The 26,448-nt window shown below is 39.1% G+C and overlaps 1 protein-coding gene across 7 annotated transcripts in view; it reads left to right on the top strand.

The window, feature by feature from the left end:
* The window catches only part of HERC2 (HECT and RLD domain containing E3 ubiquitin protein ligase 2), a 245,212-nt gene that overhangs the window by 56,116 nt on the left and 162,648 nt on the right, over nt 1-26,448 (top strand). For all 7 annotated transcript variants that reach the window (XR_013450354.1, XM_078079011.1, XM_078079010.1 and 4 more), the window contains exons 6-15: nt 2,405-2,505; nt 2,984-3,140; nt 4,736-4,846; nt 5,535-5,706; nt 7,703-7,876; nt 9,335-9,523; nt 10,099-10,250; nt 12,331-12,488; nt 12,578-12,691; nt 21,569-21,820. Coding sequence is in view for 6 of the 7 variants with exons in the window: in XM_078079011.1 (XP_077935137.1) it covers nt 2,405-2,505; nt 2,984-3,140; nt 4,736-4,846; nt 5,535-5,706; nt 7,703-7,876; nt 9,335-9,523; nt 10,099-10,250; nt 12,331-12,488; nt 12,578-12,691; nt 21,569-21,820 (1,580 nt within the window). In the remaining variant the exon portion in view is untranslated. The remainder of the gene's footprint in view (nt 1-2,404; nt 2,506-2,983; nt 3,141-4,735; nt 4,847-5,534; nt 5,707-7,702; nt 7,877-9,334; nt 9,524-10,098; nt 10,251-12,330; nt 12,489-12,577; nt 12,692-21,568; nt 21,821-26,448) is intronic.

The following is a 26,448-nucleotide window of genomic DNA, read 5'->3' as shown; positions in this document are numbered from 1 at the left end:
TACCCATGTGGTGATAGCAAGCAGCACGGTCCTTTCTTTCCTTCTTGACTGGAAAGTGAGTGGTCCTTTGTGGTGATTATTGATCAGAGAGGGGTTCTGCATATGGGGGTGGTAGATTCTAAGCCTCTCTAAGCACTCCTGTGTGTTTGTTGAATGAGACTGAATTCTCTAAGATGCAGAAGTGGATGAGACCCCAACTGATTTTTCTCTGTGCTTTTTCCTTTGTGGTGACATAAGTGTTAATGGGTTAATTGGAATCTGCCTTTCACTAAATCAAACAAGTTCCTAAAATTAAAAAAATATGTATTTTGAGATAATTGTGGGTTCACATGTAGTTGTAAGAAATAGTACAGATTCCTTATACCCTTCACTTACTTTCCCTCAGTGGTAGCCACTTGCAAAACTGTGGTATACTATCACAATGAGGATATCAACTTTGATACAGATTACCTCTCTCAGTCAGATTTCCTTAGTTTTACACGTTCTCAACTCTGTGTGTGCATGCATGTATGCATGTGTTTCCATACGATTTTATCAGAGGTGTGGATTTTTATTACCACTGCCACAGTTAGAGTACAAGACAAGGAGTCTTTTTATACCACACTCACCTCCTTTCCCCTCCCCTCTGCCTTATCCTCTGGCAGCCCCTAATCTGTTCTTCATGTCTATTATGTAACCTTGGCTTTTTTCAATCAGATGATACATGCAACTACTTTTCCAAGTACTTGCATAGTAGAATTCTGTGACATGGATGAACCTCATTTTGTTTGACCATTCATCAATTGAAGGTCATCTCAGTTATTTACAATTTTTGAGTATTATGAATAAAGCTGCTATGAATATTTGTGGACAGGTTTTTGTGTGAACCTGTTTCATTTCTCTGGAATAAATGCCCTGGAGTTCAGTTCTTATGTCTTATGTTTAGGTTTGTAGGACATTGCTATACTCTTTCCAGAATAGCTGTACAATTTTACAGTCTCATCAGCTATGTATCAGTGGTTTAGTTTCTCCACATCCTTGTTAGCATTTGGTGTTGTTACTTCTTTGTTTTAGCTATTCTGTTAAAGGTGGCAATATCTTCTAAATTTTTGTAGATTTCTTTTCCTCATTTCTCAACTTACTGGATAGTGGTGGGTTTTACCAACTAGCAATGGGGTTGGATCGTTGACTGGTGTGGATGGGTGTGGGTCCAAGCTATTTGTTTTTTTTTTTTTTTTCTTGAGTATCTGTAAAATAGAGAGTGACTTACTGAAGATTTAGCAATTCTTACACTGTACAGATTTAGAACTGTTGGGCTCTTTCTCTAGGACCAAGGTTATGACTGCCTGAGGGGAACCCCAGTTTCATGTTTCTCCTGAAGCATTTTTCTGGTGAGGGCTCCTCCTACCTCATCTGAATAGACTCAGCACGTGTGCTTTCTGTCTTAAAGACCACTATATTTCTCATTCAGAAATAAAGTTTAAATTTCCTTATTCCTGTCTCCTAGGCACTCAGTCCCCTTATTAGAGGCAGTCACTAATTAAGGTTTTTTGTGTCTCCTCATGAGCTCCCCTCCTAAAGCTCAAGATTCATAGATATATGCATACTAGCTACCTCTGTGGGGTCCCCATGTTCTTTACTGCTAATTTTACTTGATGTTGTATCTTGGGACAATCATTCCATATCATTACCCATTTTTAATAGCATTTCCCCCTGATTGTGAAAGCAAACTTTAGTAAGTTTGAAGAATACGGTATATAGTAGAAATACTCAACAGTGTAAAGTTGAAAATAAAATTACTTGCTAGTCATGATGGAGTTTGTATTGTACACTTTCTATATTCTAGGTTTTTTTTTTAGAATGATATTTATGGTATGCCACTTGTATAACTTCTTTAAACATGCATATTTGTTAACTTTACAATATAAGTAGTAAAAACCTTAAAAGACACATGAGAATGATAAGTACTAAATTCAGGAGAGGATAAGCTCAGCAGGATGGGTGCAGTCTCAGGCATTTGTCGTATTGTTCTCTGTGTGTTCCTCAACCCCCTCACCTGCCTTTTCTTTACTACATGACCTTTAACCTCCCATTTATGTATTTACCTGTTTATTTTCTGTTTACCGTGTGTCTCTCCCTGACTCATAAGATCAGCTCCCAGAGATTATTTTGTGAACATATCTGCAGGTCATTTAAAATTCTTTCTAAATGTCTTTTTCTTAAAGAGGAAACTTCTTTACAAAGGACATTTGATAAAAGTTTTTATATATGAAACTAAAAGTCACACATAGTCATCCTGCTATTTAAAGAAATCTATTGATCATATTTTTTTGTACAAATCCTTCCATGTTACTTACTTTATTTTAGTATTTGCACATTTCTCTGACTGAGCAGTTATCACAACTCCCATGTGTGTTGTCCACAGTTCCCGGCCCACAGGCAAAGGAGTGGAAGGACTTGCGAGAGTTGGATCCCGAGCAGCTCTCTCCTTTGCCTTTGCCTTCTTACGCAGGGCCTGGCGGTCAGGTATGTGGGCCCAGAGTGTTCCCTTTCCCCACATCAGAAGACTTGGATTGTCTTCTTAGTTCTGCCACCACATGCCCTTGGCCGATCCCATTTGCTCTCTGTGCCTCATTTTTCTTGTTTGTAGAATGAGAGGCTTCAGTCTGTTTGATTTTTCAGGACTGTTCTCTTAAAAAAAAAAGAAAGGGAAAAAAAAGTGTATATGTGCATATATTCCAGGTAAACCACTGCAGTGTGCATCAATGCTGATTTATTTTCTAGAACAAGAAGTTAGAATTGCACATGGGAGAGTCATAAAATAAAGAACTGACTTTGAGTTCTTGGAGTATCTCGTTGAGAGGAAAGTGAGGGATTAAAAATGTGACAGTGGCATCCTCTCATATGGTGGGGTAGGAGGTCCCTCTGGGAAAGTGGGGAGGGCTTTACTTGTCAGTGCTGCCTGAGGATTGGGTGGCCTCCTCTGATGCATGTGTGTGCGCAGGGGAGGATGCGGATCTCTGCAGCGAGCTGTTACAGGAGTCCCTGGATGCCTTGAGAGCCCTGCCTGAGGCTTCACTCTTTGATGAGAGCACGGTGTCCTCTGTGTGGCTGGAGGTGGTAGAGAGAGCAACCAGGTTCCTCAGGTCTGTCGTGACAGGGTGAGTTCTTTCTTTTCACATCTTAATACATGAATGGTTCTAACATGCTTCAAAGTCTCGTCTCATCTTCTTCTCTTTAGAGCAGAAGGTTTGTCATATGTGTTTCCAGCCCATCCTCAGCTATGTGATTCTAGATCTTGGTTTTTAGGTTTTCAAATATTTGCTTTTGATACTCTGATTAGACCCAGGAAGCTATCATATTGAATCAGGTAGAAAATGAAAGATGCTTTTGTAATGTATTTTTTTTAGATATTTTATGATTTGGGAATTAGTCATTCATAAAGTGTTTGAGCACCTGTTGTGGGCCTCTCAGTGAGAATGTGGATGCTACCATTCTGAGTGAGTGGTGTTGTCTTAATAGACAATGTGGGATTAAACAACTACTCAAGATCAAAATGTTTAAACCTGTGTGTATTCATGTTAGTGTAAAAAAATTTTTAAATGTGAATCATTTTTTGGTAAGGAAAGCCATGAACTCTGATCTTGGGTGCTATGTATTTTTTAAAGAGTTTTTAAATTTAAAGAAAATGTATGTATTCAAGACAATTCAGCAGCAAGGACATAATTAAAGGAAAAGTGAGTGTTTTCTTATTCCTTTCGCCAGAGGTCACTGCTGTGCCCCTTCCAGTATGCAGGGATACCTGTGGTCTCTATGCTAACAGGCTGTGAGTTCAGCTCCCTAGAATGCTGATGAAGGCATTGCAACAAGGTTTAGGACTGGGAGCCCTGAAAATAGGCTTGGAATTACAGTTGATCCTTGAACAATATTAGGGGGTTGGGGGTGCCAGTCCCCACACAGGTGAAAATCCACATATAACATTTGACTCCCCCCAAATTAATAGCATACTGTGGATTGGAAGCCTGACTGGTAACCTGAATAGTAGATTAACACATATTTTATATCTTTTATTTACTGTATTCTTATTATACTACCTACCTTTTTCTTAAAATTTTTGTATTTCTAGGCTACATGGTTCATCTGTGAGTTTTTTCAAATTATTGCAAGTCTCCAAAAAATTTTTCAATATATATATATATATATATGTTGAAAAAAATCTGTGTATAAGTGAACCTGTGCAGTTCAAACTCGTTCAGGGGTCAACTGTAATTTCAAAATTCAACTGTAATGGTGATGTCAGAAGGTCCTCCCTTCCCCATCTTGGGTTAAGAAGACTTGTTATTTATTATTGGGGAAAAGTTAAAATATTTCTTTGGTCAGAGATAAAAATAAGCATAACATTTTGCATATATTTGCCAGGTGGTTTTAGAAGTTGATGTTTCTCCACTTCCATAAAGGGATGTGGATATTCCACATGTCATTGAAAGTGGAAACATACCTAAACATTTTTCTACTCATGATTTGAATAATGATAAAAATAATTTTATGCTATGGAAACTGGAATATGTTTTCTAATGTAGTCATCTTATAGTATCTGAATTAATTCTTTCAATAAGAAAATATCTTTACAAATTAATTGTATGCTTTAAAATCTCATTAAATTTGAGTAGTAAGTCTCAGAAACTTGATTCTAAATATTAAAAATATACATGCTGTCTTTAAGCTCTAATGTTACTTTGTTCTGCTTTCATTTCAGGGATGTTCATGGAACGCCTGGTACCAAAGGGCCGGGAAGCATTCCCCTGCAGGACCAGCACCTGGCCCTGGCCATCCTGTTAGAGCTGGCTGTGCAGAGAGGCACGCTGAGGTGAGGGGTGTCTCAGGCTGGGAGCATTTCAGGGAAATGTCTCTGTATCTGAACATCTGTTTCATTTTACGGCATTTCATTGAATCATTTGTGATTGTAGAAAACATGTGGTGTTCTTCTATAATCAAGAACCATATCCCAGGACTTTCTCTTCTTTTAAAACTGGGTACACTTAGGTTTCTTCACTTCCTTTTTTTTATGTTCAACTTTCTAGTAGTCTAGGAGCTGTTCTTTTTTTTTTTCTTTTAATTTTCCTCAAATAATGATTTTTATTCCATTAATTAAGGTCCTAGAAGTTCCCTTTAGAAAGTGCTGTTTGAGGGGTGCCTGGGTGGTTTAGTTGGCTAAGCGTCTGACTCTTAATTTTGGCTTAGGTCTTGATCTCAGGGTTGTGAGTTCAAGCCCTGGGTTGGGCTCCATGCTGGGTGTGGAGCCTACTTTAAAAAAAGAAAAGTGCTGTTTGAGTTTCTTAACTGGTTTTATATGTGGATATCTTGTGCTAAAATCTTGGCATTGATTCAGTGATTTTACTGCCAAGAATTATTTTCATGGTATTATTTTAATGGTATCCTTTTGAATATAAAGTATTTCTTCTATTTAATTAGCTAACATGCTTTTATTTTTGGCAGACCATGGCAATAAAAGCTAATCTGTTTTTGCTAGAGAATAAAGATATTTTCTCTTTCAGCCAAATGTTGTCTGCCATCCTGTTGTTGCTTCAACTGTGGGACAGTGGGACCCAGGAAACTGACAATGAGCGGTCCGCCCAGGGCACCAGCGCCCCCCTTCTCCCTTTGTTGCAAAGATTCCAGAGTATCATCTGCAGTAAAGATGCCCCTCATACAGAGGGTGACACTCACGTAAGTATCATAACAAGATTTTGCATTTAAGTAGCTGTCTTGATTCAGTTATCCTAAAAGAATTAGACTTTTGGGGTGCCTGGGTGGCTCAGTCGTTAAGCGTCTGCCTTCAGCTCAGGTCATGATCCCAGGGTTCTGGGATCGAGCCCCGTGTCGGGCTTCCTGCTCAGCGGGAAGCCTGCTTCTCCCTCTCCCACTCCGCCTGCTTGTGTTCTCTCTCTTGCTGTGTCTCTATCAAATAAATAAATAAAATCTTAAAAAAAAAAAGTGTTAGACTTTTATAAACAAGCCCAGAGTGCATATCTGTGACAGTAGTTGTCTCTAGGGGAGAGAGTGAGTCAGATGTGGGACAGGTGTAGGGATGTCATGGACTGAGTTTCAGTTGATGTGGTAGAATATCACGGGAGCACGAGACCTGTGTGTGTGTGTTCTGGATTGTGTGTACTTAGTAGGAAGAATGTATTTCTTGACATGTATCAACTTGTACTTTTAGAGAGATTCCTCTGCTGCTCTTTGACCATGCAGTTTTCTTTCTGCTGAACTGGAGCCATTGAGCCCTTCATGTTTGTGGGTTTAGTGCTTGTGTGTTTCTAGCAGCCTAGAAACTTGCTTTGGCTGTGCTTTGGCTGTGATGGGGAGTGAGTTTAAGATGCTGTGGAAGATATAAAGAAGGCGTGCTCATCTCCATGAAGGAGTTAGTAAGAGGCATGAAGATGGGTAAAAATTCTGACAATTGAAATTTCAGGAACAAAATGTGAGAGTCAAGCAGGTCCTTATGGGCACTTGCAATGATAATGTGGAGAGGCAGCGCAAGGGTTTGAGGCTCAGTTGGTGTGGGATGGAGTGTGTGTCTGGTTCAGAGGATGTGCTTTACCATGAGGTCGTGTAGTTGCCTAGTGGTTAACGTTCATTTGTTTTGACCCTGCCTAGAGAAGTCAGGTAAATCTTTCTCCTCCATGTTCCTCCATATGCCATTTATGGAGAAGACCTCAGATCGGTGAGTGCCAGCTGCATTGCAGCACAGAGCTAAGTCTGACATGCACCCTTTATTTTTTTTAAGATTTATTTATTTGTGAGAGAGAGAGTGCGTGTGCCGGGTGGGAGGGGCAGAGGGAGAGGGAGGGAGAGAGTCTCAAGCAGACTTCCCACTGAGCACGGAGCCCAACGAGGGGGCTCAATCTCACAACGCCGAGATCATGACCTGAGCTGAAATCAATATTTGGACCCTTAACTGACTGAGCTACTCAGGTGCCCCTGACATGCACACTTTTAAATACATATTAGAAAAAGAGCATTGAAAATAGTGGCTTACTTTCTTGGCCCTTCCTATGTGCAGGGCATTGTGTGGAGCATGTCACCTAAGTCATCACTGTGTTTAGTCCTAGAACAGCGAGGCTGGTGGCAGAGGAGGGCCTGCCTGGGTCCTGGGTGTGAACTTGTGGGACTGCTTCTTGTAGGTCTTTTCTGGAAAGGCAGCTATTCCATTATAAAGTTAATTTTTCTATCACTTGGCAGTCTTTAATGGGAATAAGGCTATTCTGCCTTTAGAAAAGAATGAAATTTGTTTCTTAATGTGCAGGTAATACTAGGTTTTCTCCAGGATGGGTGGTGTTTAGGTTAAAATAAGTGGTTTTGGTTTTCAGTTTACAAAGCCAGTTTGAGGTGCAGTGCTGTGTTCCTAGGAAGCTTGCTCTGTATTCTGAGGGCTGCTGGAGGGGTGAGCCTGCAGGGTGGCTGGGCCATGTCATTGACCTGTGTGGAGTACGCACATGGAAATGTGCAGGCACCGGTGTGTGTAGTTTTACAGCAAGTGTGTAAACATGTGGATGTGTAGTGTCACTGGATCAGCAGCACTTCTCATTTGATGGCCAAAAGGAGTAGGTTTACAGATAATGCTTAACTGTGACTACCAAAATATAAAGAGTGGTTAAGGGCTAATTATGTTACTTTAATTTTTCCTCTGTTCTCAAGAAGCCTGTTTACTTTTCTTCTGTAGCTTTTGTCTGGTCCTTTGAGCCCCAATGAGAGTTTCCTGAGGTACCTTACTCTTCCACAAGACAATGAACTTGCCATTGACTTAAGACAAACTGCGGTTGTTGTCATGGCCCATTTAGACCGCCTGGCTACTCCCTGTATGCCACCTCTGTGTAGCTCACCAACGTCTCATAAGGTATGTGAGATAGCAGTGTTTGTTCTTTGTATGTTCTACAGTTAGTTGCACTCCTAGATTCTCACTCTGTGCCAATATGGAGACACTTTCTCTGGTATTGGGGGTGGAGCTGGTTACAGCTTTTAAACATGTATACACTTTAAAGTGTTGTCAGTGGTCAGAGCGAGTGATGAGCAAGCTGAAGTGCACAGGACTTTAGGACCCAATCCAGCATCCCAGGTTCCAGATTCAGGAGATGTGTCCCCAGAGAGCTCTCCTTTATCCGAACAACCACATGCTGTCCTGCCTTCCTCAGGGAGGTTCCAGCACTTTTTTTGTATAATAGGAGCTTAGGCCATGGGCTGTCTTGATGCTGCTCAGAGCAGTGATAACACTAATCTACATGTGTGAAGAGCCTGCCAGTGCAGGCCCCCTGAGGACTTCACACACACAGTTGCATCTGGCATCACAACACTGTCCCACTGTATTGATGAGAAGATTGCCATTTGGAGTGGCAGTGAATTTTGCCAGGGTCACACAGAATAATCCTGGATTTGAATCCAGGTTTTTCTAACTTTTTATTTTTAACATGATTTATATTTATTTCATTTTACCATCTTTTTTTTTTTTCCAAATAAGTATATTCACATGGTTCAAAAGTCAAAATTAAGTGCAAAGACACCGTTACTTTCTCCTCCCTGTCCCCTCATCTGCCTGGTTTTGCACCTGCTGCTTTTCACTTTTCTAGTCTCTTACATATCCTTTCAATATCTCTAGTATTAGCATTAGTGGTAGCATGTCGTAGCTTGTTTTTTTCACTACACAGTATGTACTGAGGAGCTTTCTCTATTAATAAACAGAACTTCTTTCTTTATTTTAAAGCAACTCAGTATTCCATATATGGATCTATCATGATTTTTTTGATGGACACTGTGTTGCCAGAAGTTTGCTACTCAAGTACTACTGCAGTGACTAGCCTTGTACGTTTGTTCTGTTTGCACGTATGCATGCGCCAGTGATTGACCTGATACAGGTGGACACATTAGCTGATTATCACAAAATTGCTCACATACAACTTGATCCTTCTCACCCATACCAACAGTAGGATACTTGTCTCCCAGCCTCTTGCTTAGGCTTTCAAGTTTCTTCCTGTTATGACAAAAATGGTAACCTGATACAATCTGAGCATTTTAAAATATGTTTAATGTCTACTTATATTACTTTTTAATGGTTTCTGTTAAAATGAAATGCTGTGGAAGAATAATAACCTGTTCAGTTACTTCATCTTACCTGTTAACTGAGGTAATATGGAATGTTATGACTTATTTTGATGTTTTAGATCAGCTCCTTTCTTTACATGCTTTGTTTTTATCCTATGGTATCTCAGTGTTACTCTTAGCATAAATTTTTCTTTCTTTTGAGTAAGAAAGAAATATTCTTGCCACCGTAAAGATGTTTACTTACCTTGTTATCTTACAGGGATCATTGCAAGAAGTCATAGGATGGGGGTTAATAGGATGGAAATACTATGCCAATGTGATTGGTCCAATTCAGTGTGAAGGACTTGCCAACCTGGGGGTCACGCAGATCGCCTGTGCAGAAAAGCGCTTCCTGATCTTGTCAAGGAATGGCCGCGTGTATACGCAGGCCTACAACAGTGACACGCTGGTGGGTGTTTTAGGGCCCAGATCACTTCCCTTGGTGGGCACTTTTCTACTACAGGTGCTACAGAATTCTAGTCTTTATTTCTGAAGATTTAGAAGCATCTGTTCATTGTATTTTATTAGTCTTACTTAATAATCTTAAATAATTAAGATCATTATTGTCAAAATTTGGGGGCAGAATTTCTTAGTTGTTAAGATCGGGAGCTCCTTACAGTAACATGCATTGCCCATCATGATTCCCATTTGTAAACTAATTTTCCACGTGTAAACTCAGTATATTTTGGGGGCCAGATAGTAACAGATAAGGGGATTGGGCCTTGTGGGGTGTTTTTGACCTTGAGTTGTGAATTTCCATTGTGTGGAAGTGGCCTGGTCACATCACAGAGCACTTGGAGGCTGCCCACTCTTCTGTTGGTAGTGGGCAGGGCATCTGGACGATTGGATGGTAGCCTCCAGAAGCTCATGTTCTTTCAGTTCAAGGAGAGTTTGTTAAAATGAGATGCATAATTGAGAAGAGTCATGCTGTTTTCATTGTCCTTGGACTGCTTACTAATTTTCTTCCTATTTTTACCCTTTTAGGCCCCACAGCTGGTCCAGGGTCTTGCCTCCAGAAACATTGTGAAGATTGCTGCCCATTCTGATGGTCACCACTACCTGGCTCTGGCAGCCACGGGAGAGGTGTACTCCTGGGGTTGTGGGGATGGTGGTCGACTGGGCCACGGGGATACTGTGTACGTATGGTCGATTCTTAAAATTGACATGCTTTCCCTTTGAGTTGCTGTATCCAAAATAGGATGAAAAGAAAAGTGTGGCTGGTTATTTTCTAGCTACTCTGACATGTAGGGCTGGGGTGGAGAAGGCTCTCAAGATATGTCAGCCCCTGGGTAATGCTATGGGAGTTCTGCCCATAGCACAGAGGATGATGTCAGTTGCCCTTCCTGTTCTTCTCTCCCAGATTCAAAGCTTCCAGCTTTTGCTGTTCCTATTTTAACTACATATACCAATACCCCACACTGTGGAGTTTCCTAAAGCAAATCCCATTGAAACAATCCCTTGTTTCTTCATACACAAACACTTCAACATGTCTCTAAGAGATAAGATCCTCCTTTCCTTAAGCCATTCCATTTTCATAGGTACAAAATTCAATAATTTAATGTCCTATTTTGTGGAAGCTTTTGATTATTGTGAGAGACCAGGAATAAAACAAAATGGTTGTTCTAAATGCAAGGTTGTAAAAATGGAGAGTTCCCACAGCTGCCACAGAGTGGAAGGAACCCTTTTATATGTTGCTGGCCTGAGTGGGGAGCCTGGTAGAGAAAAACTTGGCCCTAGATTAAAATTGAAGATGCACCCCCACTTCAAGAGGGTTAGAGGCATGAACAGAGTTGAGAGGAGTCTGGCCCCTTCTCACTGTGGTGGGATGGAGATGGACATCCCTGGGTAGAATCTCAAACCGTGAAAAAAGCTGAGCAATGTGTATTGTGTGTTAGCATTCAGCAGAAATATTCCAAACTTGACAGTACTGTAAGGGATTCAGACAAATGTGGTAAAATGATTGTGAGAAACAAAGGATTGCTAATTATAGAATTTAGAATTGTTATTCTCAGACTAAAGGAGGTGAGGTGGGTGGGGCACATAGGACTTGAAAGGATGGAGATACAGGCTGGGCACATTAGTTTTTTGCTTCTTTTATGTTATTTGTAATTTGTACTAATTTGTACTAAATATATACTCAGTTGAGATTAAGTGCTAGATGCTAGATTAAATAACTTGTCCATTGCTTGAGAAATTGAGGGAAGGAAAAGAGATCAGTGAAGATGGTAGGAGTTGGAGGGAAACTTGGGGGTTGAAACTTGAGCTGAAGAGGAGGGATAAGTGGTATCAGGGTAGGGTTGTTCAGCTCTCCCTGTGCCTATGTGTGCCCATGCTTTTGTGTGCATTTATTTATTTTGCAGAATAGTGGGTCACAAAGTCAGTAAACCATGTCTTTGGAGAGGGTAGAGTTGGGTGTTACCAATCATAGTATACATATTCTGGATTATAAGCATAGGGTGTTTTGCTAGTTTTGAAAGTGAAGAGCCATCTACTAAGATTTCTCCCTAATTAATCCTTACTGCCTTCTATTTTCATTTGTAAAATATGGTTTGGAGTGTGATTAGTAAACCTTGCTCCTTCATTCCTTCCTCATTTATTTAACAAATGTGTAAATTTTAACCACTGGTATGAGGTTTACAAATCCATTTGTTTTAAGAGTACAATTTGATGAGTTCCAGCAAATGCATGCAGTTGGGGAACCACCACAACTGAGAGAACATTTCTGATGCCCCTGCTACTTTCTTTGGACCCCTTTGTAATCAAACCCTGCTCTCTACTCCAGTTCTGATCTGCCCTCTATCACTATGTGGTATTTTGTTCCTGGCTCTTTCACTTAGCAGAGTTCCTGAGCTTCAGCCAAGTTGATGCGTGTGTCAGTAGTTGCTTTGTCCCTGTTGCTGAGTGGTCTGTCTGTGGATGGGTCACTGTTTTGGACCACTATGAACAAAGCTGCTCTAGACTTGATTGTACCAGTCTTTAACAAACCTGTTTTGATATTCCTGCTGGATGCCATGCTTGGCATCAGGTGCCCAATAAACGATCAATCATGGAAGTGTTGGGAGTTTGAATTCTATGTTCCTTTATTATTTCATAAGGCGCCTGAAAGGCCAAACTGTCTTGGCACTCTGATAGTTGATTCAGATAGTTATTTTCTTTGCTAACACTAATAGGACATGCGTTGAAGGACATTCACATTTGTTTCCTTTCTCTCCACAGGCCTTTGGAAGAGCCTAAGGTGATATCTGCTTTCTCTGGAAAACAGGCTGGGAAGCATGTGGTGCACATCGCGTGTGGAAGCACATATAGTGCGGCCATCACTGCCGAGGGGGAGCTATATACCTGGGGCCGAGGGAACTACGGCCGACTAGGCCACGGTACATTTGCTCTGAGCCAGCTCGAGCATGCAGTGGGAGGTTGCCTCTTTTGAGGATCTTACAATAACGATTGTCCTATCTGTTTGAAGGCTCCAGTGAAGATGAGGCCATCCCAATGCTGGTAGCTGGGCTTAAAGGATTGAAGGTCATTGATGTGGCATGCGGGAGCGGGGATGCTCAAACCCTGGCCGTGACAGAGAATGGTACGCAGTGCTTATGCTGCCCGAGCAGGTCCTCAGGATGAGGAGTGCCGCTTTCCTTGAGGGAGTGAGTGCACCTCATGTGGCTGCCCCTTTGTCCATCTTTAAGTGGTGTGCACCTTAGGGTCCGTGGCAGAGGTTAAGAAGTTACAGGACTTCTAACATCTTTTACCCACATCCAGAGAGCTAGTTAACAGCTATATCCTCCCTATTTGGGCATTTCATTTTTTAATAAAAAAATGAGTTACAGTGGAATAATTGACATTTTGAATTGTTTCTAGTTACTATATATTTCCTCATGTTCAGCTACCTTTGATTCTCTGTGGTAACTTAGAACACTGCTTAGTCTATGTGGATTCTAGTATAATGCTACATTGTTGGCTTGTTTTTAATTGTACTTTTGTATTTGTGTTCATTACTGAGATTGTACTCATTTTGCTTTTCCTTTGAGGGTACATTTAGCAGGTTTTATGGTTAGAATCTTACTGATTTTTAAAAACTATTTGTTAATATTGTGAGGGTCTGTCTTCAAAATTGTGGGGATCTGTCAGAATCAGCTGGGGAACCTCTCTGTCTCCCCTCCTGCAGAAGTTGAATGGCACATTGGGAACTGACTTAATTCTGGGGATTACTTTCTTTTTTTAAAAAATTATTTATTTATTAGTTTCAGAGGTAGAACTTAGTGATTCATCAGTTGCATATAACATGCAGAGCTCATTACATCAAGTGCCCTCCTTAATGCCCATCACCCAGTTACTTCTTCCCCCCGCCGCCAGCAACCCTGTTTGTTTCCTCTAGTTAAGAGTCTTTTATGGTTTGTCTCCATCTCTGATTTCCTCTTATTTTTTCTTGTATTCATCTGTTTCGTTTCTTAAATTCCGCATATGAGGGAAATAATCTGATATTTATCCTTCTCTGACTGACTGATTTTGCATAGCATAATACCCTCAAGTTGCATCCACATCATTGCAAATGGCAAGATTTTTTTTTTTTTTTTTAAATTTTTTATTATTGTTATGTTAATCCCCATACATTGCAAATGGCAAGATTTTATTCTTTTTGATGGCGGAGTAATATTCCATTGCATATATATACCACATCTTCTTTATCTATTCATTTCTCGATGGACATATGGGCTCTTTCCATAGTTTGACTATTGTGGATGTTGCTGCTATAAACATTGGGGTGCATGTGCCCCTTGCAATGACTATGTTTGTATCCTCTGGATAAATACCTAGTAGTGTGATTGCTGGATTGTAGGGTAGCTCTATTTTTAACTTTTTGAGGAACCTCCATACTGTTTTCCAGAGTGGCTGTACCAGGTTGCATTCCCACAGGCAGCGTAAAAGGGTTCCCCTTTTTCTGTATCCTCAACAACATCTGTTGTTTCCTGAGTTGTTAATTTTAGCCATTCTGACTGGTGTGAGGTGGTATCTCATTATGGTTTTGATCTGTATTTCCCTGATGCCAAGTGATATTAAGTGTTTTTTCATGTGTCTGTTGGCCATTTGTATGTCTTCTTTGGAGAAATGTTTGTTCATGTCTTCTGCCCATTTCTTGGTTGGATTATTTGTTCTTTGGGTGTTGAGTTTGATAAGTTACAGATTTTGGATACTAGTCCTTTATCTGATAAGACATTTGCAAATATCTTCTCCGATTCTGTAGGTTGCCTTTTAGTTTTGTCCGCTGTTTCCTTTGCTGTGCAAAAGCTTTTTATCCTGATGAAGTCTCAATAGTTCATTTTTGCTTTTGTTTGTCTTGCCTTTGAACACGTGTCTAACAAAAACTTGCTGAGGCCAATGTCAAAGGCGTTGCTGCCTGTGTTCTCTAGGATTTTGATAGATTCCTGTCTCACATTTAGGTCTTTCATCCATTTTGAGCTTATTTTTGAAACTGGACAGTGGTCTAGTTTCAATCTTCTGCATGTGGCTAATTTTCCCAACACCATTTGTTGAAGAGATTGACTTTTTCCATTGGATATTCTTTCCTGCTTTGTCAGAGATTAGTTGACCATAGAGTTGAGGGTCCAATTCTGGGTTTTCTATTCTGTTCCACTGATTTATGTGTCTGTTTTTGTGTCAGTACAATACTGTTTTGATGATTACAGCTTTGTAATACAGCTTGAAGTCTGGATTTGTAATGCCTCCAACTTTGGTTTTCTTTTTCAACATTCCTTTGGCTATTTGGGGTCTTTTCTGGTTCCATACAAGGTTTAGGATTATTTGTTCCAGCTCTGTGAAATATGCTGATGATAGTGTTTTGATAAGGACGGCATTAAATGTGTAGATTGCTTTTAGATAGCATGGACATTTTAACCATATTTGTTCTTCCAATCCATGAGCATGGACTGTTTCTCCATTTCTTTGCGTCTTCCTCAGTTTCTTTCATGAGTGTTCTATAGTTTTCAGAGTACAGATCCTTTACCTCTTTGGTTAGGCTTATTCCTAGGTATCTTACGGTTTTTGGTGCAATTGTAAATGGGATTGAGTCCTTGATTTCTCTTTCTTCTGCTTCATTGTTAGTGTATAGAAATGCAACTGACTTCTGTGCATTGATTTTATATCCTGCCACTTTGCTGAATTTCTTTATCAGTTCTAGCAGTTTTTGGGTGGAGTCTTTTGTGTTTTCTACATAGAGTATCATGTCATCTGTGAAGAGTGAGAGTTTGATTTCTTTGCTGATTTGGATGCCTTTTATTTCTTTTTGTTGTCTGATTGCTGTGGCTAGGACTTCCAGTACTATGTTGAACAGGAGTGGTGAGAATAGCCTTTTGATGTATTGTTGGATCCTATTAGCTAGTATCTTGAAAATTTTTGCATCCATGTTCATCAGGGATATTGGTCCATAATTCTCCTTTTTGGTGGGGTCTTTGGTTTTGGGATCAAGGTAATGCTGGCCTCATATAATGAGTTTAGAAGTTTTCTTTCCATTTCTATTTTTTAATCAGCTTCAGAAGAATAGGTATTAATTCTTCTTTAAATGATTGGTAGAATTCTGTTGTGAGGCCACCTGGACCTGGACTCCTGTTTGTTGGGAGATTTTTGATTACTCCTTCAGTTTCTTTCCTGGTTACAGATGTGTTCAGGTTTTCTATTTCTTCCTGTTTCAGTTTTGGTATTTATGTTTAGGAGTGCATCCATTTCTTCCAGATTGCCAAATTTGTTGGCATATAGTTGCTCTTGATATGCTCTTACAATTATATTTCTTTGGTGTTGGTTGTGATCTCTCCTTTTTCATTTATGATTTTATTATTTGGGTCCTTTCTCTTATTGACATATCTGGCTAGGGGTTTATCGATCTTACTAGTTCTTTCAAAGAACCAGCTCCTAGTTTCATTGATTTCTTCTACTGTTTTTGATTTATATTTCATTGATTTCTGCTCTAATCTTATTATTTTTCTTCTCCTGCTGGATTTGGGCTTTATTTGCTGTTCTTTTTCCAGCTCCTTTAGGGTAACGTTAGATTGTGTGTATGAGACTTTTCTTGAAAAAGGTCTGTATTGCTATATACTTCCCTCTTAGGACTGCCTTTGTTGCATCCCAAAGTATGTGAACTGTTGTGTTTTCATTTTCATTTGCTTCCATGTATTTTTTTAATCGTTTTTTAATTTCCTGGTTGTCCCATTCATTCTTTAGTAGGATGCTCTTTAACCTCCATGTATCTGTGTTCCTTCCAAATTTCCTCTTGTGATTGAGTTCAAGTTTTAAAAGCATGTGGTCTGAAAATATGCATGGTATAATCTCAGTCTTCTGGTTCCAGTTGAGACCTGATTTGTGATACAGTATGTGATCTCTTCTGGAGAATGTTCCATGTGCACTCTAGAGGAATGTGTATTCTGTTGCTTTAGGATGAAATGTTCTGAGTATTTCTGTTAAGTCCATCCGGTCCAGTGTGTCATTCAAAGCCCTTGTTTCCTTGTTGATCTTTTGCTTAGATGATCTTTCCATCTCTGTGAGTGGGGCGTTAAGTCCCTTACTATTATTGTATTATTATCAAAGTGTTTCTTTAATTTTGTTATTACTTGGTTTATATATTTGCCTGCTCCCAAATTAGGGGTATAAATATTTACAATTGTTAAGTCTTCTTGTTGCATAGACCCTTTTATTATGAATCAGTGTCCTTTCTCATCTCTTATTACAGTCTTTGGTTTAAAATCTAGTTTGTATGATATAAGGATGGCTATTCCAGCTTTCTTTTGATGTTCATTAGCATGGTAAATGATTTTACACCCCCTTACTTTCAATTTGGATGTGTCTTTGGGTTTAAAATGAGTCTTTTATAGACAGCATATCGATGGGTCTTGTTTTTTTAATCCATTCTGATACCTTATGTCTTTTGATTGGAGCAATTACTCTGTTTACATTCAGAGTAATTACTGAAGGATATGAATTTAGTGCCATTGTATTACCTGTAAAGTTGCTGTTTCTGTATATTGTCTCTGTTCCTTTCTGGCCTTTGTTACTTTTGGGTTCTCTCTTCGCTCAAAGGATCCCCTTTAATATTTCTTGTAGGTCTGGTTTAGTTTTCACAAATTCCTTTTGTTTCTGTTTGTCCTGGAAACTCTTCATCTGTCCTTGTATTCTGAATGACAGCCTTGCTGGATAAAGTATTCTTGGCTGCATATTTTTCCCATTTAGCATGCACATTGAATATATCATGTCAGTCCTTTCTGGCCTGCCAGGTCTCTGTGGACAGGTCTGCTGCCAGCCTGATGTGTCTACCTTTGTAGGTTCAGGATCTCTTGTCCTGAGCTGCTTCTATAATTTTCTCTTTGTCTTTGAAATTTGCTAGCTTCACTATTATATGTTGAGGTATTGACCTATTTTTATTGATCTTGAGGGGGTTTTCTGGGCCTCCTGGACTTGAGTGCCTGTTTCCTTCCCCAAATTATGGAAGTACTCAGCTATAATTTGTCCAAATGAACGTTCTTCCCCCCTGCCCCCATCTTCTGGGGCCCCCTGTTATCTGGATATTATTTTGCTTTATAGTGTTTGAGTTCTTGAAATTTCCCTTCATGGTCCCATAGTTGTTTTTCTCCCCCCTTCTCAGGTTCCTTATTTTGCATCATTTTTTCTTCTGTCTCACTGACTCGCTCTTCTGCCTTCTTTATCCTCACTGTGGAGCCTCCGTTTGTGACTGTATCTCAGTAATAGCATTTTTAATTTCGGCCTCATTAGATTTTAATTTTTTATTTATACAGGGATTCTCTACTGTCTTCTATGCTTTTTTCAGGCCTAGCCAGTATCTTTATAATCGTTTTAAATTCTAGTTCAGACATCTTACTTATATCTGTTATTGATTAAATCCCTGGTAGGGATTATTACCTCCTCTTCTTTCTTTTGGGGTGAGTGTCTCCATTTCGTCATTATGTTGAGAAAAGAATAGAAGAAAATGAGAGAATAGACAAAAATAACAACAGAAAAAAACAAAACAAAACAAACCAGAAGAAAACAAAAACAAAACAAAATAAGAAAAAATCAAACAAGAAGTAAAACAGAACGAAACAATAAACTAGATCCTGGGTGTATTTTGGTCTGTTTGTTAAGAGAAACTATATCCCAAAATAGCAAAGAAAGATAATTTTATATATATATATAGAAAAATAAAATAAAATACAATGAAAGTAAACCAAAAATTATATATATACAAATATTTATATATATATGTAAAACATGTATAAAAATAAAAATTACCCATTCATCTGTTGAAGGGTGATGGATAAAGAAGATGTGGTCCATATATACAATGGAATATTACTCAGCCATCAGAAAGGATGAATACCCACCATTTGCATCAACATGGATGGGCCTGGAGGAGATTATGCTAAGTGAAATAAGTCAAGCGCAGAGAAAGACAATTATCATATGGTTCCACTCATATGTGGAACATAAGGAATAGCATGGAAGACATTAGGGGAAGGAGGGGAAAACTGAAGGGTGGGAAATCAGAGAGGGAGATGAACCATGAGAGACTGTGGACTCCAGGAAACAATCTGAGGGTTGCAGAGGGGCAGGGATGGTTGGGGTAGCCTGGTGATAGGTATTAAGGAGGGCACGTGCTGTAATGAGCACTGGGTGTTATACACAAATAATGAATCATGGAACAGTACATCAAAAACTAATGATACACTGTATGGTGACTAACATAATAAAGAAAAAAAATTAAAGAATAAAAGAATTGAAAAAATAAGAAAATTAGGTGAATGAAAATAAAACTGGAAGACTAAAGAATAGAAAAAACCCCACGAATGCTATATACTGTATTCCCCAAGAGCTGAAGTTTTGCAGTTCTCTATCATCTGTAAACTTGGTGCTCTCCAGTTGTTCCTGCTAGTCTTTTGGTGGAGGGGTCTGTTGATCAATTCTCAGGTGCCCTTGCCCTGGTGGATCTGTGCTTCCCTTGCCAGGGTGCTGGGCTCAGTGTATGTGGCTCTGGATTGCACTGTGTGGCGCTGATTTGCTCCTTGAAGGCTTTCAGCACTGATGGCGGGATGAAAATAGTGGTGCCCGGATCTTTATCCCTGGAGCTGAAAGTTGGTGTCCCTCACTCTTCAGTGAGTCCTCACAGAAAAGCAGTCAATCACTCTGTCTCCCTGTTTTTTGTCCGAACTCTGTGTTCACTTAGCCTGTGACTGACTGTTTTTATCTCAGGCATGCGCTGGAGTTTCGGGTCTCTGCAAACTTTTATGGACTCCTGAGACGTGGATCCATGCTGTTCCTCCTGGGAGTTTGTGGGGCATCTCGCTGAGCTTCTGCCTTTTGCCTAGACCCTGCCTGTAGAGTGGTTGTACAACTGTGCAGCAGTTCTCAGTTTACAGCTTACAGCAACACAGAGCCGAAGGCTGGCACCTAGACTTGCTGTTTTCATTCGGCTTCCCCACTCCAATGCCTGGGAACTCTGCCGCACTCAGCCACTCCCATTCTTCTTGTGGCCCCCGGGATCCTGAGACCATGCTGTCCCACCTGGGATTCCACCCTGCTTTGCCACCTGAGCACTTTTAATCCAGTGATGTCCCCCACTGTAGCAGACTCATAAAAGTTCCAATTTTGCGTCCTGCTGCTTATAATACTTTGCAGTAGCCTCCTTAAACAGGCGGTTCTCTCTGCAGTTTCCTCAGATACATCACCCTGGATACCAAGTCTCGGCACCTCCTATCCAAAAAGTGATTGCTTTTCTATTTTAGAATTGCAGCATTTCTTTTCTCAGATCGCCTCTTTTCACAGGTGTTCAGAATGATTTGATAACAATCTAGCTGAATTCCAGGGACCAGACAAACTTAGGGTCCCCTACTCCTCTGTCATCTTAACTCCCCTCCCTGGGGATTTCTTTAGTGAGAGGAGAAAGAATATTTTAGGCATCTTCATGTCCACATAGGCCCCCCCTCCCCTGAAGGGATAGACATAGAGGCATCTTACTTCTGCTACTGTAAGTCTTGGAGAAAAGATGGGTCTCATCAGTCATCTTAAAGTTCTCTTCTTCTGGCATAAAGCTTTCAGTTTGACATCTTGTTGTTTTTAAGTGTCCATTGTTGAGTGATTAATAGATTTTATAAACCTCTTAGCCAGAAAGTCTTTTCTTGAATAAGTCTTATTAGGGTTTGTTCTTGAATTCTTTGTGTGAAACTGCTACGAAGGTAAAGCTGTTTGAAGTTTTGACTAAATTGCTGTGATTGGAAACTATGCATGCTATTTACCTCACATTGGTATTTGGTCATATAGGGAAATGTCCCTGCTACATAACTGTGTTTTTTGAGACGATTGGTATGGTAGAAGCATCCTGACCTGTAAGGTCTGGTTCTGGGGTAACAGGGTCACTGAAAACATTGGAGAAAGTGGGAATTGCCAGCTGGGCTAGGTGAACAACAGGCATTTGGCAAGGCATATAAGTGTATACACATTCTTTATACACATTCTCTGATGTTTGTGTATGGGTTTGCTGCATTGAGCATTGGTGTGTTTATGTCATTGACCACCCACTAGTGTATCATCTACAATTTTCGATCAGGGATTGGCTGTTTTCACAAATAGATATATTGGAATGCCACCTTGCTTACGTATTGTCTGTGGCTGCTTTCCAGTGACAGGGGAATACTTGGGTAGTTGTGACAGAGACCGCATTGCCCACAAAGCCTAAAAATACTTACCATCTGGACTTTAACAGAAAGTTTGTTGATCTCTAGTTCAGATTACTTAAAATAGAATGGGAACTTAGTCACTTATGGAGCAATCTCATTTCTTCTTTTACATTTCTTCTCATTTCTTTTCTCATCCTCTATAGGTTTTACCAGGTATTTTTTTTTCAGTAATTCACATTTATTGCATTTTTGCAAAGTTTTTAGCTTAGTTATCAGAGTAAAAAGAATCCAACCACATTTTTGTAATTTGTTTTATCCCTTTATGTAATATTTAACTAGATTATACTAACAAATATTATTGGAAATAGATGTTGTCATGCAGTTAATTTGTGGTGAGCATGACAGGAACAGTGTGCAGACAGACCTGAGAGACAGTGGTCAGGGAGCTGCAACTTCTTGTGGTGGGCCAAGTTACGGTATTTTATGGAGGCAGTGGAGTTTTTGTTCTGTGTTCACTACTTGGTTGAACTGAACCCAGTCGTTGAGCCCAAACTAGTACGCATCAGGACTTTATTATTCTTTTAGCTAAAACAAAAAGAAAACCCGGCTATCCTTTTTTTTTAATTGTTTCTGTATCAACCTGAAGTATAAACTAGATTTCATTTGGCCAGTAGTCACCTGTGTAGTGTTAACTAAATATATTAATGGTGTAGGTTTGTTATGGGTTATATTGAGTATTTGAGCCATTTAAAAGTTGCATTAAGATGTACAGTTATTTTTACTTAAATATATTTGTGTTTTTTTAGGTCAGGTGTGGTCTTGGGGAGATGGTGACTATGGGAAATTGGGCAGAGGTGGTAGTGATGGCTGCAAAACACCAAAGCTTATTGAGAAGCTTCAAGATTTGGATGTCGTGAAGGTTCGATGTGGAAGTCAGTTTTCTATTGCTTTGACGAAAGATGGCCAAGTTTATTCATGGGGAAAAGGTGACAACCAGAGACTTGGGCATGGAACAGAAGAACATGTTCGTTATCCCAAACTCTTGGAAGGCTTGCAAGGTGAGTGCAAAATGTAAACTTTTAAAACTCTTTGAAGCTTTTTCTTCAGTAATCTTTTAAAGATTGCAGGGTTTTTTTTTTTTTTTAACCTAATATTTCATGAATGACTTATCATTAGAAGGCTTTTACTCACATTTTCATAGGTATAGATAATAATGGAAAGTAGGTTGCCTTTATTAAAAAACGGTGTAGGGCACCTGGGTGGCTCAGTTGGTTAATCGTCTGCCTTCGGTTCAGGTCATGATCCTGGGGTCCTGGGATCAAGTCTCACATTGGGCTCCCTGCTCTGAGGAGAGCCTGCTTCTCCCCGCCTCCTCTGCCTCTCTCTCTCTGTCTCTCCTGAATAAATAAATAAAATCTTTAAAAAAAAATGGTGTAGAACTATTCTCACCAGATTTCATTTGAAACTCATTCAATTTTACTAATATTGGTAAGTCCTTTTTGTGGCAGGCATCTATTCATCATTAAGTAAGCTGACTTTAGTGAGATGAACTTCTATTGGTGAGGTTACCGATACTTATAGTGTAGACATTGCTAAGATGACAGATATGCATGGTGCTGTGGGAATGTAGTGGGAGATAGGATTGGGTCCTTTGGGAGTGTTCTCACTTGAACTTATCCTTGATGGGTAAATCCTGCTTGTTTGATTTCAAGGGCATCCAGCATGCATTCTAGATAGAATGGGAGCCAAGGCATGTAGGTGTGCTTTGCAGATGCCTTCTGAAGTATGGGAGAGGTTGATGATAGGTGTATCAGGTGGCCTGTAGTGCTAAAGGGGGTGGGCAGGCTGTTTTTTAAAGTAGACTGTAAGTATTTTAGGTTTGAGTACCATACATTGTATGTCTCAAGTACTCTTTTCTGCTGTTGTAGTCCAAAAGGAGCCATAGACAATATGTAAATAAATGGGCCTGGCTGTGTGATAGTACAGCTTTATTCACAAAAACAGTCCTTGGCCTGTGTTTGCATGAGGGATGAAGTTTGTTGAATCCCTGAGCTAGATTCTACTTTTATGTTTTTGCTTTTTTGTCAAGGGAGTTTGGAATTGAGACTTTTACATGGGACTTGCTTGTTTCTTTCCCCATCATTATTATTTTAAAACATATTAATACCTTGAGGTGCCTGGGTGGCTCAGTTGGTTAAGCGTCTGACTCTTGGTTTTGGCTCAGGACGTGATCTCAGGGTCATGAGATGGAGCCCTGCATTAAGCTCTGTGCTTGGCATGGAGTCTGCTTGAGATTCTCTCTTTCCCTCTCCTCCTCTCCCTGCTCATGCATGCATGTGCTTTCTCCCTCTCTCTCTAAAAATAAATAAATCAATAAGATCTTTAAAACATATTAATACCTTGATGACAAGAAGGTATTATGGTATTTATTATTTTCTAAGTTTCTGAGGTAAGTTGTAGGGTAATACAGTTGGTTGTATGTTATGGAGCTGTGTTTGAATTTTGTTAGCCTTCTTGTTTATATATTTTTTTCACTTAGTAAAGGAAATCAGCTACATTTATTAGATACAGAGATAGCTTACTGTGAAAGCATTTAAATGATTGATGGTACAGTCATTTTGGCCATCACTATGTCAACGTATGATAGGCTCAAGATAGAATTGTTCTCCTTACTCGGGTAGAATTTTGTAGCCGAATTATTTTTTACGTTGACGTTACTGAAAATATCCCTTGTGTTGGTCATGTTAGATTTACTATTAAGCAAAAATACAATACTTTAATACTATTTAAATAGGAAAAATGTATTTGTATCATTTCACTTTGGAGAAAAAGATTTTGCTTTAGAAAACTTCCCTAATGAAGATAGCCCACAATCTGGGCTATAAAGCACACGTTAACATATTTAAAAGAAGAGAGATCAAACTATGTCTGTTCTCAGACTGCAAGGGAATTAAACTAAAAATTGTAACAGAAAGATAGTTGGGAAATCCCCAAATGCATGGAGATTAAACAACAAACTTCCAAATAACACATGGTCAAATAAAAAATCTTAAGAGAAATTTTAAAATATTTTGAACTGAATGAATATGAGAACAGCTTACCAAAATTTGTGGGATGCAGTGAAAGCAGTGCTTAGAAGGAAATTAGAAGGCATATGTTAGAAAAGAAGAAAAATCTAAAGTAAGTAATCTTTGTGTACAGGAAAGAAAACCATTAATAAAATGTAAAGATGGGGTGCCTGGGTGGCTCAGTTGGTTAAGCGTCTGACTCTTGATATTGGCTCAGGTCATGATCTTAAAGTTGTGAGATTGAGCCCCACATTGGGCTCTGTGCAGGGCATGGAGCCTCATTAAGATTCTCTCTCTCCCTCCCTCTCTCCCTCTGCCTCCTCCCCCACCCCCTGGCACACTCACTCACTCTCTCTCAAAAAAAAAAAAAAAAACAACAAAAAAACTCCACTAAAATGTAAAGGCAACCTATAGAATATAGAATGGGAGAAAATATTTGTAAATCATATATCTGATAAGGGGTTAATATCCAAAATATAGAAAGGATTCTTAAAATTTAGTAGCAAAACAAACAAAAAGTGTACCCCATAACCAATTTGATTAAAAATTAGGCAGGCTATCTGAGTAGACATTTTTCCAAAGATGAGTTATAGATGGCCAACAGGTACATGAAAAAGGTGTGTGCTCAATATCATTAATCATCAGGGAAATGCAAATCAAAACCACAGGTGAGAGAACACTTCATACCTGTTTGAATGGCTGTTATCAAAAAGACAAGAAATACAAGTGTTGGTGAGGATGTGGAGAAAAAGAAACCCTTGTGCAGTGTTGATGGGAATGTGAATTGGTACAGCCACTGTGGAAAACAGTAAGGAGGCTTCACAAGAAAGAACTACCATATGAACCCGCAATTCCACTTCTGGGTGTTTATCTGAAGGAAGTAAATATGTGAACTTAAAAAGGTATCTGCATCCTCATGTTCATTGCAGCATTATTCACAATAACCAAGATATGGAAACAACCTATGTGTCCCATTGGTAGATGAGTAGATAAAGAAAATGTAGTATATACATATGATAGAATATTATTCAGCCATAAAAAAGAAGGTAATTCTTCCGTTTGTGTTAACATGGATGGACCTTGAGGGCATTATGCTAAATAAATAGGTCAGATAGAGACAGACAAACACTGTATAATCCTACTTATTTGTGGAATCTAAAAAAAAAAAAAAAACCACCCCAAAACTCTCCCAAAACCCCCACCAAACTCAGATGCAGAGAATAGATTGGTGGTTGCCAGAGGTGGGGGTTGCGGGGGATGGGTAAAGTGGGTGAAGGTGGTCAAAAAGCACAAATTTCTAGTTGTGAAATAAGTCCTGCGGTTATAATATACAGCATGGTGACTGTAGCTGTTAACACTTTATTGTGTATTTGAAAGTTGCCAAGAGAACAGATCTTAAAAGCTCTCATCACAAGAAAAAAAAATTTGTAATTATGTGTGGTTATGGATGTTAAAAAAATATCCATAGTCTAAGTTTCTACCTTAGGAAACTAGATATAGGAGAGCATATTGAATCCAAAATAAGAAGAAGGAAAGAAATAATGAGAATTAGAGAAGAAACCAATGAAATTGAAAACAGAAAATCAGTAGAGAAGATCAAGGAAACCAAAAGCTGGTTCTTTGAAAAGATTAAAAAAATCAATATACTTTAACTAGGCTAAGAAAAAAGGAAAACAGGACACAAATTACTAATATCAGAAATGAAAGAGAAGACATCACTACAGATCCTATTAACATTGTAAAGATGATAAAGGAATACTAAGAACAAGTCTGTGCCTGCAAATTTGGTAACTTCGATGAAATGAACCATTTCTTTAAAAGACACAATTTGTCAAAATTTATACAAGAAGAAATAGACAAACTGAATAGGCTTATATCTCTTAAAGAAATTAAGTCAGTAATTAATAACTTTCCAGAACAGAAAACATGAGGCCCAGATGGGTTTACTGGTGAATTCTACCAAACATTTAAGGAAGAAATTATACCAATTCTCTATAATCTCTTTCAGAGGATGGAAGCAAAGGTCATACTTCTTAATTCATTCTGCGAGGCCAGCATTACCCTAATACCAAAGCCAGACAAAAATATTATTAGAAAAGAAAATTACAGACCAACATCTCTCATGAATATAGATGCAAAAATCCTCAACAAAATATCAGCAAATCAAATTCAACAATATATAGAAAGAATTAAACATCACCACCAAGTTGAATTTATTCTACATATGCAATGTTGGCTAGTTCACCATTCAAAAAACCAATTAATGTAATCCATCAAATCAAGAGAGTAACAAGAAAAATCACATGATCATATTAATCGATGCAGAAAAAGCATTTGATAAAATCCAATATCCGTTCATGATAAAAACTTTCAGCAAACTAGGAATGGAGAGAACTTCATTAACTTGATAAAGAAAATCTATAAAAGTCCTACAGCTTAACATCATACTTAATGGTGAGAAACTTGAAGCTTTCCCACTAAGATAAAGTGCAAGGAAAAGATGTCTCATCTCACCATTTCTTTTCAAAATCATACTGGAAGTTCTAGCTAATGCAACAAAACAGCAAAAGGATATTAAAGGTGTACGGATTGAGAAGGAAGAAATAAAACTATCTTTG

Source organism: Halichoerus grypus, chromosome 8 (genome assembly GCF_964656455.1).
Source record: "Halichoerus grypus chromosome 8, mHalGry1.hap1.1, whole genome shotgun sequence".
Classification (NCBI taxonomy): domain Eukaryota; kingdom Metazoa; phylum Chordata; class Mammalia; order Carnivora; family Phocidae; genus Halichoerus; species Halichoerus grypus.
The sequence above is the reverse complement of the archived record's forward strand: the minus strand, read 5'-3'. Positions and strand labels throughout refer to the sequence as shown.